At 28.3% G+C, this 19,227-nt stretch overlaps 1 protein-coding gene across 1 annotated transcript; it reads left to right on the top strand.

Annotated features, from left to right (window-relative positions):
• The first annotated feature begins 9,039 nt into the window (after nucleotides 1-9,039).
• LOC136085656 (uncharacterized) lies at nucleotides 9,040-10,237 on the top strand. The gene is made up of 3 exons (XM_065806980.1): nucleotides 9,040-9,187; nucleotides 9,232-9,804; nucleotides 9,876-10,237. Exons 1-3 carry the CDS (start codon nucleotides 9,040-9,042, stop codon nucleotides 10,235-10,237), a joined length of 1,083 nt encoding a protein of 360 aa, XP_065663052.1.
• The last annotated feature ends 8,990 nt before the right edge of the window (nucleotides 10,238-19,227 follow it).

The following is a 19,227-nucleotide window of genomic DNA, read 5'->3' as shown; positions in this document are numbered from 1 at the left end:
TCATTTCAAATCGCTGTGATAGGAGCCTGAGAACAAAAATACCCAAAACAGTCCACCCCACCCCCCTCTTTATTGCAAAAGTGAGGGCAATAAGTTATTAAAATAGTTTTTTTTACTATTTTACACTAAAACCTTCCTACGCCACTGCAATATATTCTATACTCGCAATATATTCAACAGGCATAGTTTTTAGTTATCTCATATTTAGTTAAATGATGAAGTTGTTTACCATATTCGTCAGGGGGAATTTATAATATGAGTGAGGGTCCCTCACTCATATTTTACTGAAAATCCCCTCTGATGAATATGGTAAACATCTTCATCATTTAAGAAAATATGAAATAACTAAAAAATTACGCCTGTTGAATATATTGAAAATGCAATATTTTAATGGTCTACTTAGACTCCATTAGGAAGTTGCAATTCAAAGTTACTGAAATGGAAAGAAGCAATTTCAGGCCATGATCTGTAGATCCTGGCTTAATTGAACTTCGTGAAGAAATAGTAAAAAAGTTATCTTCAGATTTTTTTTTTTTTTAACGTCAATTGTTCCACACTTGTGACGGTTTGGACGTCACGCTTGTGACGGTTTTGACGGTTTTCTATAACGCCAAAACGCAACTTTTTTTATTTGCAAACAATTTGGAAATACTAGAAGTATTTTTACAACCGATTGCTTTTCTTGGCGTTAACCTTTTTTGTAGATCAAGACTGAATATTTTTATTGCCATACTGTCACCAAAAAGATTATCATCCAAGCTTAACGAGCTCTTCCTACTCTTACTCACAACTAGATTGGGATTTGTATCAAAGTTGTCCTTCTTATAAGTAAGTTGCCTTCACCACGTCAAAATGAGCGTAACCTGTACCAATATAGGTTTAGTTTAACGCCATGATGCAATGGCGCGAGGAAAAAAAATGGAAATATGCCTATAAAATATTCCAGACAGTAATTTCAGGAACTAGTACTGAAAGGTTAATATACTGAAAAACCAGGTAAAAAAAAGGTGGCTCTACACACCTTTTTCTTACTTTTATAGTGGGTAGGTAAGCATGGATTAGAGGGATGACAAAAAAATCCAGAATTAATTGTGTAGTTTTTGTATTAGTTTACTTCCTAATGTGGTTCCAAATCAAAGCGAAGCATAATTGGATAAAAGGAACCTGACGCATCTGGAACAACTCACCCTTATCAAATTTCATGATGAAAATTTACAAAAAGTTATTGAAAATTTTTTTTAACTAATAAATTGTTAATAAAACTAAAAAAAGGTCAGATAACATTTTCATTCTGAAATCTTATTGCAAACATTACTTTGCAGCTAAAATGAAATTGAAACGGAATTTGCTGTTAATAAAATCCTGAAAATTAGAAAAAAAACAACAGAAAATGGGATAATCTAGCTCCCAGAACATACTAGTTTCCTAATTAAAACTTGCATGCAAACACATTGACTGACCTTCTAAGATGACAAAGGCTTTTGAATACACCTTAACCTGTCAAAGGAATATTAATGAGATGAAGAAAATCTTGGATTGTCTTAAGGTAGTTCCGTATATCCCTGTTCACTCAAAAAGAGCTGAAGAGGCAGTTTAAGATGTAAAATTAATTTTCCTTAACCTCAATGATATGTTAATTGATAAAAATTTAACAAAAAATTTACTGTTCTTAAAATAATTTTTAAAACAAATAGAATATTTAGAATATGTAGCTGCAGCTTCTGAAACTGTTTTTAATTTTAAGCAAGAGCAGAAAATAGAGCAATAATGCCTCGTTTGAACAGCTAGGAAGACCTCATTTAACTTTAGGATTCATTTTATTTATTTTTAGAATCTTTTATAAAATTAATTATGGAGATAAAGAAATTAGTTTAACTTTTTTTTGTTAACATTTATAACCTTGATATCATGTTGTAAAATATGCATTTATAAAACCAGGCACTTATACAAGGGAAGAAAAAGCAAGGCTTGTGCGCACCTCTAAATACTTTTAAAATGTTCTATATTTACAGACATGAATGAAAAAACACGTTTTTTTACCATCTTTACTGGATTATTTACTATCTATATGAATTTGCTCCCCCCTTCCTATTTGAGTTGAATCTTAAAAAATCAATGACTACTTTTGCAAATGTTGCTTTTACTTTGATAAATTTTTTTATATCTTTCCTTAATGTATGTACTTAATGAAAAAAAATCATAAGGGCAAACTTTTTTAATGGAAGTTGAAAAGTACGGAATGCCCTAATGAACAACCAATCTTTTAAGATAAAAAATATATATCTAAAATGTTATATATATATATATATATATACATATATAATATATATATATATATATATATATATATATATATATATATATATATATATATATATACATATATGTATATATATATATTATATATATATATATATATATATATATATATATGTATATATATATATATATATATATATATATATATATATATATATATATATATATATATATATATATATATATATATATATAACATTTTAGATATATATTTTTTATTTTAAAAGATTGGATGTTCATTAGGGCATTCCGTACTTTTCAACTTTCATTAAAAAAGTTTCATTAAAAATGTATTAATATATATAAGATTATATAGTTCATTAGGGCATATATTTATATATATATAAATATATATATATATATATATATATATATATATATAAATTTTTGTGTATATAATATATAGTCTATATAAATATATATATATATTTGTATATATATATATATATATATATATATATATATATATATATATATATATATATATATATATATATATATATATATATATATATATATATATATATATATATATATATATATATATATATATATATATATATATATATATATATATATATATATATATAGAAAAAATTTGGTTTTATTGGTGATTGGTCTTTTTAATGCTTTCTTGAGAATATTTGATTGAAAGATAAACACTCTTTGCGGCAGAGATATATACAAAAAATATTGTCTTTTCTCCCGTTTTTTCTTTTTATGCGTGTGCAATGCGTGATAAAGAAAATAATTAAATCTAGTCGACTAACTCCTAATTTGTTGTTTCTAATCATAAACATCATCATAAAAATATTAATATACACACATTAAAACACTTTAAAAAGAGTTCAAATCACATTGTCGCCATATGGCAGGTTTTCATAGCAAACTAAACATTTTGTAATACTCACTTTTAAAACTGCTTTTTCTATATCTCACAAAAAAAGAATTCTTTTGACGCAAAATTTATTTTAGCAATTACTTAGGCTTTTTTTCATTCATAATACACAAACAAAAAACTTTAAAATTGATACAAAAACGTTAAATCAAATCAAATCAAATCAAATCAATATATTTTCACTTTAATAATAACTGTATATATATACAATCGTGCGGGACATTTACAAACAGTTATAAACTGATGACGCGTAAAGACCTATGATGGTATAAATATAGGATAATAATAATGATAATAATAATAAGTAAATGATAATAATAATAAGTAAGAGTAATATAATAATATAAAGTAATAATATAAAGTAAGAGTAATAATAAGAATAATAATAAGTAAATGATAATAATAATAAGTAATGATAATAATAATAAGTAAAGTGACTGTAAAAAGTTGCCTTATAACGCGTTTTTTTTTACCACCTTTGGTCGCCATTAGGCAGTGCTGAATATGCCAGACTAGGCCATGGCCAAGGGGCCCCGATGATTAGGGGCTCTCAAAAATATGTTTATTTCTAAATATTATTTTTTATTTTGATTAATATTTAAACAAGTTTTATTGTGAATAAGTAATGCAAATGCGTATTTAACATTCATATTTATTATTGTTTTATTTCATTAGTGTATTTGAACATACTTGAAATATTTCGGTACAATTTATAATCTATAAATATTTTATTATTTTAAAACAAAGTACATCATACATTTTAATGCGAATAACAAAAGCATTGGTAATCCTGCGGCTAAACGATAGTTCAAAAAGTACATACGCCTAAAATTTAGAATTTTGACTCTCTCTAACTAATACTCCCCACCCCACCCCTCCAACGGATCTCTTCACAGAGAAAGCACGTTGACATATTTTCAGATAAAGCATTACTCTGATGTTAATTCCCAATAGGAGGAAAATTACTAGAAAACTTATTGAAACGTCTTATGCCAGTCACAATGACGTTATCAGATCGACCTTAACCTTTTTGCGGAACAAACGAGCATTTTGGGGTTCCCAATAATGGGAATTATCTGGTTTGCTAGAACTGGAAATTATTTTGGCTTTGCTAAAACTTGCGGCTCAGTTTGACCAATTTTTGAATAATCACATCGCAACATATGCGGATATAGGAAATAGAAATCAAACTTATATGTCAAAAACAATTTGCGAGGAGTTGACTAATATAATGGGAGAAAATGTACGATCTCAAATTATACAGTAAATTTTTACTTTATAATTTAAGATTATACTACTCGCTATTTTAAGATTATACTATTCGCTATTTTAAGATTATACTACTCGCTATTTTAAGATTATACTACTCGCTATTTTAAGATTATACTACTCGCTATTTTAAGATTATACGACTCGCTATTTTAAGTTTTTACTACTCTCTATTTTAAGATTATACTACTCGCAATTTTAAGATTATACTACTCGCTATTTTAAGATTTTACTACTCGCTATTTTAAGATTATACTACTCGCTATTTTAATACTAAAATAACACTAAAATTTAACACTAAAATTTAACACTAAAATTTAACACTAAAATTTAACACTAAAATTTAAAACTAAAATTTAAAACTAAAATTTAACACTAAAATTTAACACTAAAATTTAACACTAAAATTTAACACTAAAATTTAACACTAAAATTTAACACTAAAATTTAACACTAAAATTTAACACTAAAATTTAACACTAAAATTTAACACTAAAATTTAACACTAAAATTTAACACTAAAATTTAACACTAAAATTTAACACTAAAATTTAACACTAAAATTTAACACTAAAATTTAACACTAAAATTTAACACTAAAATTTAACACTAAAATTTAACACTAAAATAGCGAGTATTGCTCACATTGAGCAATTGAGTATAGTTGTTTGGTACATTTCGCCTAAGGACAGAAAGCCAGTGGAACGAATTTTGATATTTTTAGTTATGAAAAGTAGGTGCAGTTATTGCAGAAGAAGTTTTAAAGTTTTTAGGCGAGACTTGTCACTTGCGGCGTTGTCGTAAGAATGACTTCTACAAAAATTGTGAAGGTTAGTCTTACAACAACGCAGCAAATATGTCCGGAGTATACCGAGGGATGTAAGCAATAATATCGAATTTCAATGAGCACGCAATATATATACCATATGTGTTGCATCCGTTAGACTCAGTCAGACAAACTGCTATACAATGCTGCTTGTTTGCAGATAATTTTTTCTTTTGTACAATTATTGTATACGTTATTTTCAAATGCAACGCGCTTTTTTAAATCAACACTTAGGAAACAATAAAGTACTGAAGTCATTTTTTCGCAATAAGCCTTCAAGAAAAACACACGCGTTTTATCGACTCTGGAAAATTTATTTTGTTTAAAAAAAAAAAATACAGTTTTTTGTAAGTTATTAATAAATGGCAGTTACACTTGTAGAAATTAAAAACATGTTAAAGAAAATGTTATTGGAATTTAGAAAAGAAACAAAGGCGATGCTTAGTCAACAGGAAAAAGTATTTGTTGAGATTTTAAGTGCAAATATGAAAATCCTTAACAAACGGCACGCAAAAATTGAACAAAATTCTAAAGAAAATGCAAACCAAATCAAAGTGTTATTAAAAAATATTGAAGACATAAACTTAACTTTAAATTTTTAAGATGAGCTTTGCGATAAAAGAAACTGCAAATATCTACGAACAAAACAACCAACGCTTTGAAAAGGCAAACATTTTAGCGGAAAATATGAACGAGAAAAACAGAAAAATCGAATTGACGGTTCGTCGATTCAATTTTTCAATTCGATTCGATTTTTTAATTCGATTGTTCCTCAAAATTTTTTAAAAACTTGAATTAAAACCGAAGAAAAAGTCCAATTATTTTTTACTAATAAATTGGGACTGGAGTTGAAGTCGAGCGAGCTCATTGGACTGGATCGAGAAATGATGGACGATCAAGAACTTTTATAAATAGTGTACTAAGGCATAAAGATAAAGAAAAAATCCTTCAAGAATCCAACAAATTAAAAGAAACGAATATGTATGTAAACAAAGATTTTTCCCTCGTTACCGTAAATATTAGAAAAAAGTTGCTGACCGAAGCAAAAAGAAGACTTCAAAGCGGTGAGAATGTTGCTGTCAGGTATTACAAAATTAATAATTTAAAAAAACGCTTTCATTCAAAATAACGAAAGTAAAATAAATAAAAGATAAATGCGTAATTAACCATATAACTAACTGCTAGATAAAGTAATAATAATAATAAATAAAAATCAAACTTAAAATGGTGGAAACTAATATATCGAATATTTTAAATATATCTCACAAAGAAAATACTATACTTTTAACAAATAACATTGATCCTGATGTTAATGTCTTCGGCAAATTTTCAATAGAAACAAAGTATTTGAATGTCAGTGAGGCTTCTAGCTTTCTTAATTCTTCATCTGCTTTTTTTTTCACTAAAAAACTTGAATATCAGGAATATCAACCAAAAAGCTAAAAATACTTTCATAACTACTCTATAAAGACCACCCAATGGTAATTTTGATCAATTTGAAAAACATCTGAAGCGAATATTACCTGACACAAACGAAAGCATGCATTTAACAAGTGATTTCAACATAAACCTCTTAAATATAAATTGTGATTCCAACGTCAAACTCTTTGTTAATACTTTTCTTCAACACAGTGTTATATCGCTAATAAACAAACTTGCGTAAAATAAGGATGGATGGCAAAAGGATATAAGAAATCAAGAAAGAAACAAAAGCTCTATGATAATTATTTAAAAAATAAAACTTTATACAATGAAATTAAATATTAAAAAAAAAAGTTCTTTCCCAAAATTAAAAAAAAAACACTAAAAAAAAACTACTTCTCCAATCTGCTAGAAAATTCAATAGGAAAAAAAATGAGATATAGGAAGCAACTGCAAAAAAAAAATAAATAGAAAAATAAATAGAAATGCTGCTTTTCCAAAGCAGCATTTCTTAATTCTTATTCTTGCTGTATATTGTTATTATAATAGTTATTATTATTCTTGCTGTATATTGTTATTATAATAGTAACTGTATATTGTTATATAATAATAACTATTATAATAACAATATACAGTAAGAATAATAATAACTATTATAATAATTCATTTAATTTAATTTTATAACTTTAATCAATATTTTGTTGTTGTTATACTTTACTATTTTGTTTGGCTGTTGCGTTATTTTTAATACTCTTAATACTTTTAATACTATCATTATTAATATTACTTATTATAACTGTTATTGTTTCGTTGTGGTTACCGCTTTTATTCCTAATAATCGCTTTTATTCCTAATAGTATTATTTTTTTTTTACTATCATTAATAACATAGCTATTTACTTCCTAATTATTATCTTTTACATCCTCTCAAATTTTGCAGTTTTACTATGGTTTTAACTGTCATTTGTGTAAAAAAAAAAGTTGCCGCTCAATTCAATGTGATATTTGTTTGTTTTGGACTCATACAAAATGCAACAAGCTTAATGATACTGAGTACGGTTTACTACAATTAACTGGCTCACTACGGCATTGTGTAAACTGTACTAAAAGTGTCTTTCCATTCACAGATGTACTAGATAACGAATTTAAGTTGCTACTTTCTTCTGATAAAATTCCTGTAACTGATGATTTACCTCTGTCTACAAACCTTTTCCCGTCTTTTCATTATACTGGTGGTTTTCATTATACTGGTTTCATAATACTGGTGTGTACTTTTGATGATGGCAAATTATTTTTATTTTGCATTTATTTGGTTTCTTTATTTTATAATTTTTCGAATAAGATTTTTTTAGTTATTTATTAAGTTTTTTTATTTAATTGTTAACTTAGTAGTAAAACAAAGAAATAATTAGTGTTGCTTTGATAAATATGTTTAATGATAATGATGACATTAAAATGGATAATAGGCTAGATGAAGTTATGTATTTACAAGACGATGTAAGGCGTGTTGAAAATAATCTTAGACGAAAATATATAAGGCGTGCTATAAGGCGTGTTGAAAATAATCTTAGACGAAATGAAAGAAATAGATTTAGGCAAGATGAAATTAATCATTTACAAAATGAAAGAAATAGGCTTAATCAAGATGAAGTTAATCGTCGCCAAAATGAAAGAAATAGGCTTGATCAAGATAATGTTAATCGTGGCCAAAATGAAAGAAATAGGCTTGATCGAGATAATGTTAATCATGGCCAAAATGAAAGAAATAGGCTTGATCGAGATAATGTTAATCGTCGCCAAAATGAAAAAAAAATAGGCTAAATCGAGGCAAAGTTAATCATCGTCAAAATGTAAGAAGATCTGTTGGACAAGGACGAATGTATTCTATAGCAAGAAGTAATGCTATTCCAGATTATAATTATTTAGGAGAAATGAATCAAATTTGTCAGCACTGTGGTGCTAAGAAATTTCCAGATGGAACACATTTTCTATGTTGCCGTAATGGTAAGGTAGCTTTGCCTCCACTTTCACCATTTACACAAGTTTTACAGGATTTAAATACAGGGCGTTATGTAGATCGTAATGCTAAAGTTAATTTTTTAAAACCTATTCGAAATTATAATGCCTGTCGTTCTTTCGCTTCTTTTAAAGCAACTGTAGTTCAACCAATAAATCATGGGCCTCCATGTTTCAAAATATATGGCCAGATTTATCATCGTGCAGGTAATCTTAGGCCAGATCAAAATATTCCACCAATATATTCTCAACTATATATATATGATCCACTTGCAGCAGTAAATTTTAGAATGCAACAACGTGGTAATGATCTTTGTTTACGTGATTTAATGTTTCAATTGCAAACTATATTTACTGAACAAAGTCCATTTGCTCTTGCATTTAAAAATATGGCTGAAGTAGAAGATAAAGAAATTCGTCAAGCGGCTAAAGAAATTCGTCAAGCGGCTATAGTCGCCAAGCTTCTGTTTCTTCACTTGAAGGGGGTGATAGGCGTCGCTATTATCTACCTTCACACGATGAAGTTGCAGTTGTATTTTTTGGTGAAGATGGTGCTCCCCCAACTTCCAGGGAAGTTGTTATTTACCCAAGAGGTTATCCTTTAAAAATTGTATCAAGTATGTCAACCAACTTAGATCCTATGATTTATCCTCTCTTTTTCCCAAGAGGTGATGCTGGTTGGCATAATCAGTTAGTGCATAACCCTGAGCGTGCCACACTGTTTAGAAATCATATTACATTATCTCAGGTCTACAATTATAGACTTTCTGTTCTGCAATTTTTCTGTTCATTATTTTATGGCAAGAAACTATTTCAGCAATATGCTGTAGATGCATATGTAAAAATTGAAGACCAGCGTCTTGCTTTTATCAAAAATAATCAAAATAAACTTAGAAGCGAGCAGTATGATGCCTTAAATGAACATGTTAACAACATTGCGAACGAACGTAATGTTAGACCAGGGCGAGTAGTTATTTTGCCATCATCTTCTGTAGGAAGTCCAAGAGCTTTAAAAGAAAATTTTGAAGATGCTATGGCAATTATTAAAAAGTATGGTAAACCAGATCTTTTTACTACTTTTACTTGCAACCCAAAATGGCGTGAAATAACAGAAATTTATATCCAGATCAGACTGCAAATAATAGACCTGATTTGGTCACTCGAGTATTTAAACTCAAGTTAAATAACCTCCTCAATGATATATTCAAACATGGTGTATTAGGCAAAGTTGTAACGCATGTTCAGGTTATTGAGTTTCAAAAGCGTGGTTTGCTGCATGCCCACATTTTACTTCATTTAGCCAATGATGATAAACTTGAAACAGCACAGGATATCAATAATTTAATATATGCAGAAATTCCAGATCCGGTTGTTAATCGTGAACTTTATGATATTATTAAAACTTGGATAATTCACGGCCCTTGTGGGATACTGAATCCTAATTCTCCCTGCATAAAAGATGGAGTGTGCAGCAAAAATTATCCTTAAGAATTTAATGCCAACACAGTAGCCGTTCACAATGGTTATCCACAATATAGACGTCGTGATGATGGGTTGGTTATCAATATTAAAGGCAACAATGTAGATAACCGTTGGGTGGTACCTTACAATTCTTGGTTATCTAAGAAATATCAAGCCCACATTAATGTTGAAGCTTGCATGTCTGTAAAGGCTGTTAAATATTTGTAAAAATACATATACAAAGGGCATGATTGTGCGAATGTTTTGATAAATGAACAGGTTAATCACAATGAAGTAAATACTTTTTTAGATTGTCGTTATGTTAGTGCACCTGAGGCACTGTGGCAAATATTTGAGTTTCCTTTAAGTCATGTCACACACTATTATCCGTCTTAAGGTTCATCTTCCTGAGAATCAGATTGTGTATTTTAGAGAAGAAGAAGAACAAGTGGCTTTAGATCGTGCTGCCCAGCACGATACACACCCTACGGCATGGTTTAAATTAAATTCTGAAAATGAAGGAGCGCATCGCTATTCATATGTAGACATTCCATATCACTTTGTATTTGATGATAAACATTATAAATGGAAGGTTAGACAAAGAGGTGGAAATAAGGTGATAGTAAGAATGCATAAAGTTAGTTCAACAGGAGAATTATTTTTTTTTTGGTTGTTACTTTTGCAGGCAAAAGGAGCAACATCTTGGGATGATTTGCATACTGTTAATGGAATAGTTCTTGAAACCTTTTATGAAGCATGTGTTTTAAAAGGTTTGTTGCAAGATGATACAGAATGGCAGAATACTCTTTCTGAGGCAGTTTTAACGCGAATGCCTAAGCAAATTAGGCAGCCGTTTTCAGTTATTTTAACCTTTTGTGAACCTGGCGACCCCTTGCATCTTTGGAATACATACAAAGCTTTTATGATGGAGGATTTCATTCATCGCCAAGTTCCATTTATATTAGCTGAACAAGCTACTCTTCGTCAAATCAAAAAGATTATTAATCAAAGTGGTAAAACGCTATCTAATTATAATTTGCCTGTTGTTGATGAATTCATAGATTTTAATCTAGAAAATTTAAATGATAATGTTCAGCAATCAATTGACGAAGCTAATAGATTGAGACCGCTTCTTAATGTCAATCAATTAAATGTAAGTAGTACTGTTCTTACTGCATTGAACGAGCAACTAAGTGTAGAAAATCAACATTCCAGATTGTTTTTTATGGATGGACCAGCTGGTAGTGGAAAAACATTTATGTATAATTATTTGATTGCTGAAACCATAAGTAGGGTTTTAAATCTGCTACAGCTGCATGGACTGGCATAGCAGCAACTCTTCTTACAAATGGATCAACATTGCATGATTTATTCAAACTTTCTGTCTCAATATTGGTCAGGGTTAGGGACTTTGAAAGATATAAATGAGAAAAAGTCAAATGTTTTTGAGCACGTCATTCAAATAGTTGGAAGTGATGAAACAGTAGTTATTAGCAATGGTATTCAAAAGAAAATTTGTCGTTTGTGCAATTCTTATGAACAAAAATGGTCAGATTGCCAAAGAACAACATGCCCATTTAAAAGTAAAAATCCAGATTGGTTAAAAAGAGAAATTACGTTTACTGATGATGCAATTCCATCAACATCTTTAAGTCAATCAATTCCATCAACATCTTCAGGACAACCAAGGTTATCATATACCGAAAAATCGGATCGGGTCAAGAGATTGGAAGCATCAGAGTTATAACTTGCACGAAACATCTCTTATATTACAAGCAGCAGGTATGGCTGCACGTCAGCAAAAGAAACGTGATTAAGCATTAGTTCTAAAAGAATTGAACACAAGTCCATCTCGGCCAACTAAAATTAAAAAAACTATATTTTCACCCAAAGTACGTTATACACCCAAAGAAGCATTAGAATTAATTTTGGATTCTACTTTAAGTAAACAACAGTATCAAAACATTAGACAAGAAGCTGTTATCATAAATTGTAAAATGTATCCAGATTACAAAGAGATTTGGAAATGTAAATCAGCATGTAGACCAAATGGTATATCAATTTCCGATATCATTGCACAAGTACCATTAAATAATTTGTTAGAGCATACAGTGAAACGTATTGCACAATTACAAATAGAAGTGATTTTTCAGCACATGGAATCCATTAATAGTAACGAAATTATAACCGATATGATATTTTGTTATGGCTTTGATGGCAGTTCCGGTCATTCTGCCTATAAACAAAAATTTGAAACAGCTGGTTGTCATTCTGATTCAAATTTATTTGTGATAACTGTTGTACCACCTCGTTTGAACTCAGAAGATAATAACATCTTATGGAACAATCGCACTCCTCAATCTATGCGGTTTTCTAGACCTTTAAAAGTCGAATACATAAAGGAATCTACAGAACACATTTTAAAAGAAAAACAAGATATTGACGGGCAAATAAATAAGCTAGAGCCAATAACAACTTATTTCTCTAATAATAAAAAAATTCAAATCAGCTTTACTTTATTTATGACGCTAATTGATGGCAAAATTTTAAATATATTAACTGGAACAAAATCAAACCAAGCTTGTCCTATATGTGGAGCTACTCCCAATGATTTTGTTAAAGTGAAAGAATTCAAAACCGCAGAATTATTTAAGCCCAAACATAATACTTTACAGTATGGCATTAGTCCACTGCATGCTTGGATACGATTTTTTGAATGCATCGTCCACATATCATATAGATATGATTTATGTAAATGGCAAATTCGAGGTACTAGTAAAAACAAAGTTCTTTTATGTAGAAAAAAAGAAATACAACAACGGTTCTTTAAAAATTTACACCTTCACGTGGATAAACCAAATGTAGGTGGTTTTGGAAGTACTAACGACAGCAATTCTGCACGCCGAGCATTTGAAAATGTTAAAAAATATTCCGAAATAACTAACGTGGATGAAGAATTAATAAAAAAATTTAATGCTATTCTTATATGCATTTCTTCCCAGTATCGAATTAATTTAGATAAATTTGAAAAATGTCAAAATATCCTTGGTATCCGATGCCTGCAACTGTACATAAAGTTTTAATACATGGCAGACAAATTGTAGAAAACACAGTACTACCAAAAGGTTATTTTGGTGAAGAAGGGTCTGAAGCTAGGTATAAAGTTTTTAAACAAGATAGACAATTTCATGCTCGTAAAACCAGCAGAAAAAAAAAATCTAGAAGATATTTTTCATAGAACCTTAGATACCTCAGATCCTATCATATCCAGTATTAACTTAAATGGAAGAATTCAGAATCATCTTAAATTACCTCTTCCTTCTGAGGTAATAAGTTTACTAACAGAAATGCCATCTAATTCCTCGCAACATCAATATAGCGAAAGCGAAGAGGGTAGTGAAAGCGATGACGACTATGACGATGCAACTTCCGACGAGGACATAATTTCCGTAAACTATTTAGATTTAATTGCATTTGATAATGAAATATAGTTAAAATTTAACTGATTTTTTGAATATGAATTCATCTAATGATAATTTTTACAACAGATATAAATAAAATATATTTATATATTAAATATATTTATATATTATATATATTTATATATATTATATATATATATATATATATGTATATATATATATATATATATATATATATATATATATAATAATAGAAAATTTAGTTATGAAATATTTTGAACATATTGCCAATCTTGAGAAATAAAAATTATTAGCTATTTTGTCTTTAAATTGAAGTTATTAATTTATGCCAAAAAATCGCGTCTCAGAAACCATAGTGCCGGGGTGTCTATCGTTAAAAATGAGTACAGGTAGTTTCTCTAACTTCTTTTAGTTATTCACTATAAGCTAATACAGTATTTGATATTACTATAGTACATTGTTTATATCTCATTTTTTTTATCTTTAGTGTTATTAGTATTTTTGCTCTTTGAATGAGATTAAACGAGTTGGCTTTTCATTAAAGATAAAGATATTATTAGTTTCAAAAATGAACACCATAGCCAATGTGCTCACAAAATTAAGTAGTTTTTAAAAAACTTTCTATTTTATTCTTTTTTTAATTTCTTATTTTTTTCTTTTTTTTTCTTTTTTTACTTTTTACTTATTTTTCTATAACTTCGTACTAGCATGGAATTACGTAGCTTTTTCAATGTTTAATCGTCGTCCCTATCGATAATAAATATTTTTAATTATTTTAATATGGTTTTCTTTACAATAGGCTATGTTTGACTTTTCGGTCCTGGAGATAGCGGCTATTATAACTCATTTGGGCAAGTGCCTTCAACGTTAATTATTTTTTTTAAAAATATGTTTTATATAGATTTTTTTAAAATATTTTTGTTACATATTTAACTATTTATCATGTAAATAAATTTACTTTTTGTGTATGTTTGTAAAAAAATTTTATTATTAAAGTGAACACAACTGTTCTATATATGGTTTTAACATCTCTTTTATACCTTTTTCAGCTCATTAGGCCGGGTGAATAAAAAAAAGCAATTGCTTTTATTCAACGCTTTTAGACTAATTGCTCACCTTTGTGTGAAAATATTTATCGATTTTGCTCAAATTTGTATTAACGTAAAGCGTAACGATTACTTCAAAAATGTCGAGTAAAAGCAATTGCTTTTTTTATCAACCTGACTTATACAAAAATTAATAAAAAGTTTTGAATAAAACTAATAATTTTGACGCAAAGACAAACGCAAGGCAAAATATATACCGTACATTTTTCTCTAAATATTTTCTGCATTATTATAAATAAGGATTGGATCAATGCTAAAATAAATATATGATAATAAAGTAAATCGATATTTGTTTACGGTATTTTTTTTTTTTTTCTTTTTATTACTAAATAAGACTTGGATGATCTATGCATGTAATTCAAGTCATATTTTAACAAAACGATTTTGTGACTTGCGCATTTAATGTTCGAACGTTGCGGAATAAATGGTTGACTGTATCTTTAATGAAGCTTACAGTTTTGTTTAACTAAGGAGCCAAGAAAAATTAAATTAAGTGCAACAAAAGTATTAATAAATTTATATTTCATTAGAGAAAACAAATAAAAATTAAATTATAAATAATTTATTTACTAAAAACCCGTATTACGGGTTGCCTACTGCTAGTACGATATGAAAGCACTCAATATATATGAGTTAAATGTTTTTAATATTCTTTGTTTTATGTATAAATGCAAGACCCACCTATCACCCGTTTCTTTTCGTAACTTGTATTTACAAAGAGATAGAAATAAATATATTTTAAGAAACGATAATTTAATTCGACAACCATTTTCTCAAACTAATTTTGGAAAAATTTTTATTTCATTTCGCGGACCATTTTTATGGAATAGTATAGTTCTAAATACTTCTTAAGATTTTTCTCAACCATGTAATTTTGATCCTTTTAAACAAAACCGTAAAAATTTCATTTTTTCAACTGAAAATATACTACTCTACTTTTAAATTTTTGAAAGTCCCTTATCTAAATTAGTATATGTATATAGTAATATAGATAATAATATTTATATATTATCTATATTAGTATATACATATACTAATGTAGATAAGGGACTTAAATATATACCTTATCTATATTAGTATATGTATATATTAGTATATACATATACTAATATAAATAAGGTATATATTAGGTATATAATAATAAGGTATATAATAATAAGGTATATATTAGGTATATAATAAAAGGTATAAATAAGGTATATAATATAAATAAGGCAATTATTTAACATGTTTTGGTTTTTAAGTTTTAAAACTCTTCAATTGTAATATCGTATGTTTATTTTAATTTATAATATTATATTTATATACCTTTATTATTAAATTTGATTTTGTAATAAAAAAAATTAAACAAAAATAAATAAATAACAAGAAAAAAACATTGAAAAAAATGATAATAATAATGATAATAAAAAAAAGAGAAAAAAAAATATTAAAATATATATATATAAGAACAAGAAAATAAAAAATGAATGTATGCGTAGCTGCCAATATATGTATGTTGGCTTCGTTTGGAGGTGAACCATCCTTTGTAGTGGTTTGGCGTTTTTGTCTTCAGTAGCGTAAACGTTAATTTATATATTTGGCAGGGGCTTGGTGTTTTTTTGTTGTCAGAAGCGTTAACGGAAACTTGGTAATTTGGCTTAATACACAGCGATAACCATCGTATGGTTCCTTTTGCACAACTTTTTGAACAATCTGGAAATGCATTATATTCAGTTTGGAAATGAAATTATATTGATTATATTCAGTGATATGTAGTGAATAATAAATATGGAAAAAATTAGGATTCAGTGATTATTTTCGACAAATTAGATTCTGTGCGCGCAAGTGATTTTATCTACTAAATTATGGGCATCATTGTTTGCATAAGTCAGCTGTTCGAAAGACATAGTAATTTGATTGATGCAAGTCGTAAACACCATAACAAAAGGAAATAACCATTAAAAAATTAAAAAAATTAAAAAAAAAAAACGTTCAAATATTTTCAATAGCGGTTTCTCTGCGACAAGACCTGATAGTCTTCTCACAGAGAAACCGCTATTGAAAATTTTGAGTATCCGCGTTCTTTATATTTATTTTTATTATTTATTTCTTAACGATATCTTGACTTGTTAACTTTTATTATTGGAATAAAGTTTGTTTTTTTTTGTAATTGTAATAAATATTGTAATAAAGAACAAAAATAAATAAGAATTTGAAGGCTGGTAACAAATAAGCCCCAAAATTTCACCTCCCCTGACCCCAAACGCGAGGGCAACAAGTTAATAAAATATGTTTTGTTTTATATTAAATTTATTTAAATTTTTAAGTATTACCTCTCAGTGTTTATTATTATGACCATTTAAAGTTTGAACACCCCTCAATTTGAGGGAATTACAAAGTTTATATTGTCATAATTTTTGAACTCTGAGAGATAGTACTATGAAACTTAAAAGATATTGATGAATATAAGTCTAGTTGAGAATAGTACAAAAAATATTTCATTAACTTGTTGCCCTCACGTTTGGGGTGGGGTATGAATTTTTGGCACATATTTGTTCCCAGCCTCCAATTGTTGCAAATTTTTGCGAAGCATCATTATTTAACATAAATATAAGCATACAAGTGTTTGGAGTTTGCATTGAAAAGCATGTTGAACCCTACATAAAGTGAAATAAAAACTGATCTAATAAATTGATTAGCGGATGAAAAAGTTTTAAATGTGTCAATGAGCCTTGATAAGTGTTCCATCTTTCATCGCATATTTAGGAACGGCAACTCATTTCATTTCAAAAAACTGGTAACGATGAGCTATTGTTTGTCATGCTCCCAGCTTGAAGAACATCATACATCAGCAATTTTCATCGAAAGATTTAAAAAACAGCTAAAGACTGGGACAATATTTCAAAAATTGTTATTTATTTAAAAGACAATGCAGCTAGTTTCAAAGTTATATTTATTAACCATTCCATTTAACTAGTTTTTTAAAAAAAACTTTTGGTAATGGTTTCAGTCATTTGTCATTGAGTCATTTGGTCAATGGAACCCCTGGTTGTTAAATGCCAAAAACTTTGCATTATGCATCCCACTCAAATTGGTTTTATACACTACAAACAGCAAGTAGTTCAGAAGGACAACAAATATAAACATGGGTTAAAATATGACGTTGCAACAAGGTGGACCTTAATATTTTATATTCTGCTAAGAGTTGTGCTTCTTAAACCTGCAACTGCTACCACAATCCTTGTGTTGCTATCCTCTGGCATTGAATTTTTACGGGAAGACTGGAATGTTTATGAAAAGGTAGTCAAAAGATTGCTTATTTTTCAAGAAACCACTAAACTTCTTCCTGGAAGTGATTCTAGCATCAGTGCTTGCATCCTTATTGTAAAAACTATAAAAATTAACTAGAAACTATTAGTGAAAATGATGTAATGATTACAATAAAGCGAGAAATTAAATTTGTAATGGTAAGTTGTTTGCGGAGTACGGAACAAACTAACCACTATTTCGTTGCAAATTTACTTAACACAACGTTTGAACATTTTTTTTTCCTTTACTTTGATGCATGTAATGCTGAAAAAAATTATCTTATCACTATTAGATTGTTTACTGGCACCTCTCAATGAATTCAAACAAGTTTCCAAAGAATCAAATATTTCGGGCTTGATGAAAAACAACATTGCCCAATCCCAATCAGCAATAGTCCAAAGGCTAAAATATAGACTGATCAAAGATGTTCTGAATGATTTTCTGTATTCTCAATTATCCTCTGACTGGTTAATCTTCTGAAAGAATTAAGAAAACAATTTTAGCTGTGACGTCAGAAATAATGTCAAGCTGGCCCTTGCTAAAATAACCAAGAGGTTTCTCACCTCTCCACCAATACTAACTGATGTGGAAAGGTTATTTTCAATATCCGGAGATATACTAAACATTGGAAAGAATAGACTATTACTTGATAACTTCAAAAAAAAATTTGTTTTGCTGAGAAAATCAGTTGTTATCTTTTGATATTGATTTATACTGTCAACTTATGTATTAAAACTCGACTTTGTGAAATATATCTAATCTGTCTTAATATAATTAACGCCTAAATAAACAGCAAATATAAAGCTGCGTTTCTTGATAACATTTTCTGATGAAATTAATTTTGTTAAGCCAAAATTTTGGTATTGGTTTTAGAAAAATGTTTGCCAAATTGTCGGCTTTGGTTTCGGTATTGAATTGGTTTACCCAAAGTTTCGGCTTTTATTGGTTTTGGGGTTTTTCCTGTTTCGGTCAATCATAACAAAGTATTGCAAAGTTTTTTTTGATTGGAGCTTTAAAGTTTTCTTTAATCAATTAGTAATAAAATCAAAGGCTAAAAAAATGTTCAGGTGCAATTTAAAAATAAATAGTTATAATCATAAACATCAAAAATAATACTTTATTTTGTGGTATTTAATAAAATAAAAGAACCGCACAATAGTTAAAGCTTTTGTATAAT

This window comes from Hydra vulgaris, chromosome 09, assembly GCF_038396675.1.
Source record: "Hydra vulgaris chromosome 09, alternate assembly HydraT2T_AEP".
NCBI classification, from domain to species: domain Eukaryota; kingdom Metazoa; phylum Cnidaria; class Hydrozoa; order Anthoathecata; family Hydridae; genus Hydra; species Hydra vulgaris.
The sequence above is the reverse complement of the archived record's forward strand: the minus strand, read 5'-3'. Positions and strand labels throughout refer to the sequence as shown.

What these genes read in the sequence shown, in the direction of transcription:
- LOC136085656 (XM_065806980.1), top strand. Translation starts at nt 9,040, where the DNA reads ATGCAACAACGTGGTAATGATCTTTGTTTACGTGATTTAATGTTTCAA. An exon ending in TCAAGCGGCTAAAGAAATTC is followed by an intron (nt 9,188 to 9,231) that starts GTCAAGCGGCTA and finishes CTTCACTTGAAG; the next exon opens with GGGGTGATAGGCGTCGCTAT. An exon ending in GGCAATTATTAAAAAGTATG is followed by an intron (nt 9,805 to 9,875) that starts GTAAACCAGATC and finishes ATTTATATCCAG; the next exon opens with ATCAGACTGCAAATAATAGA.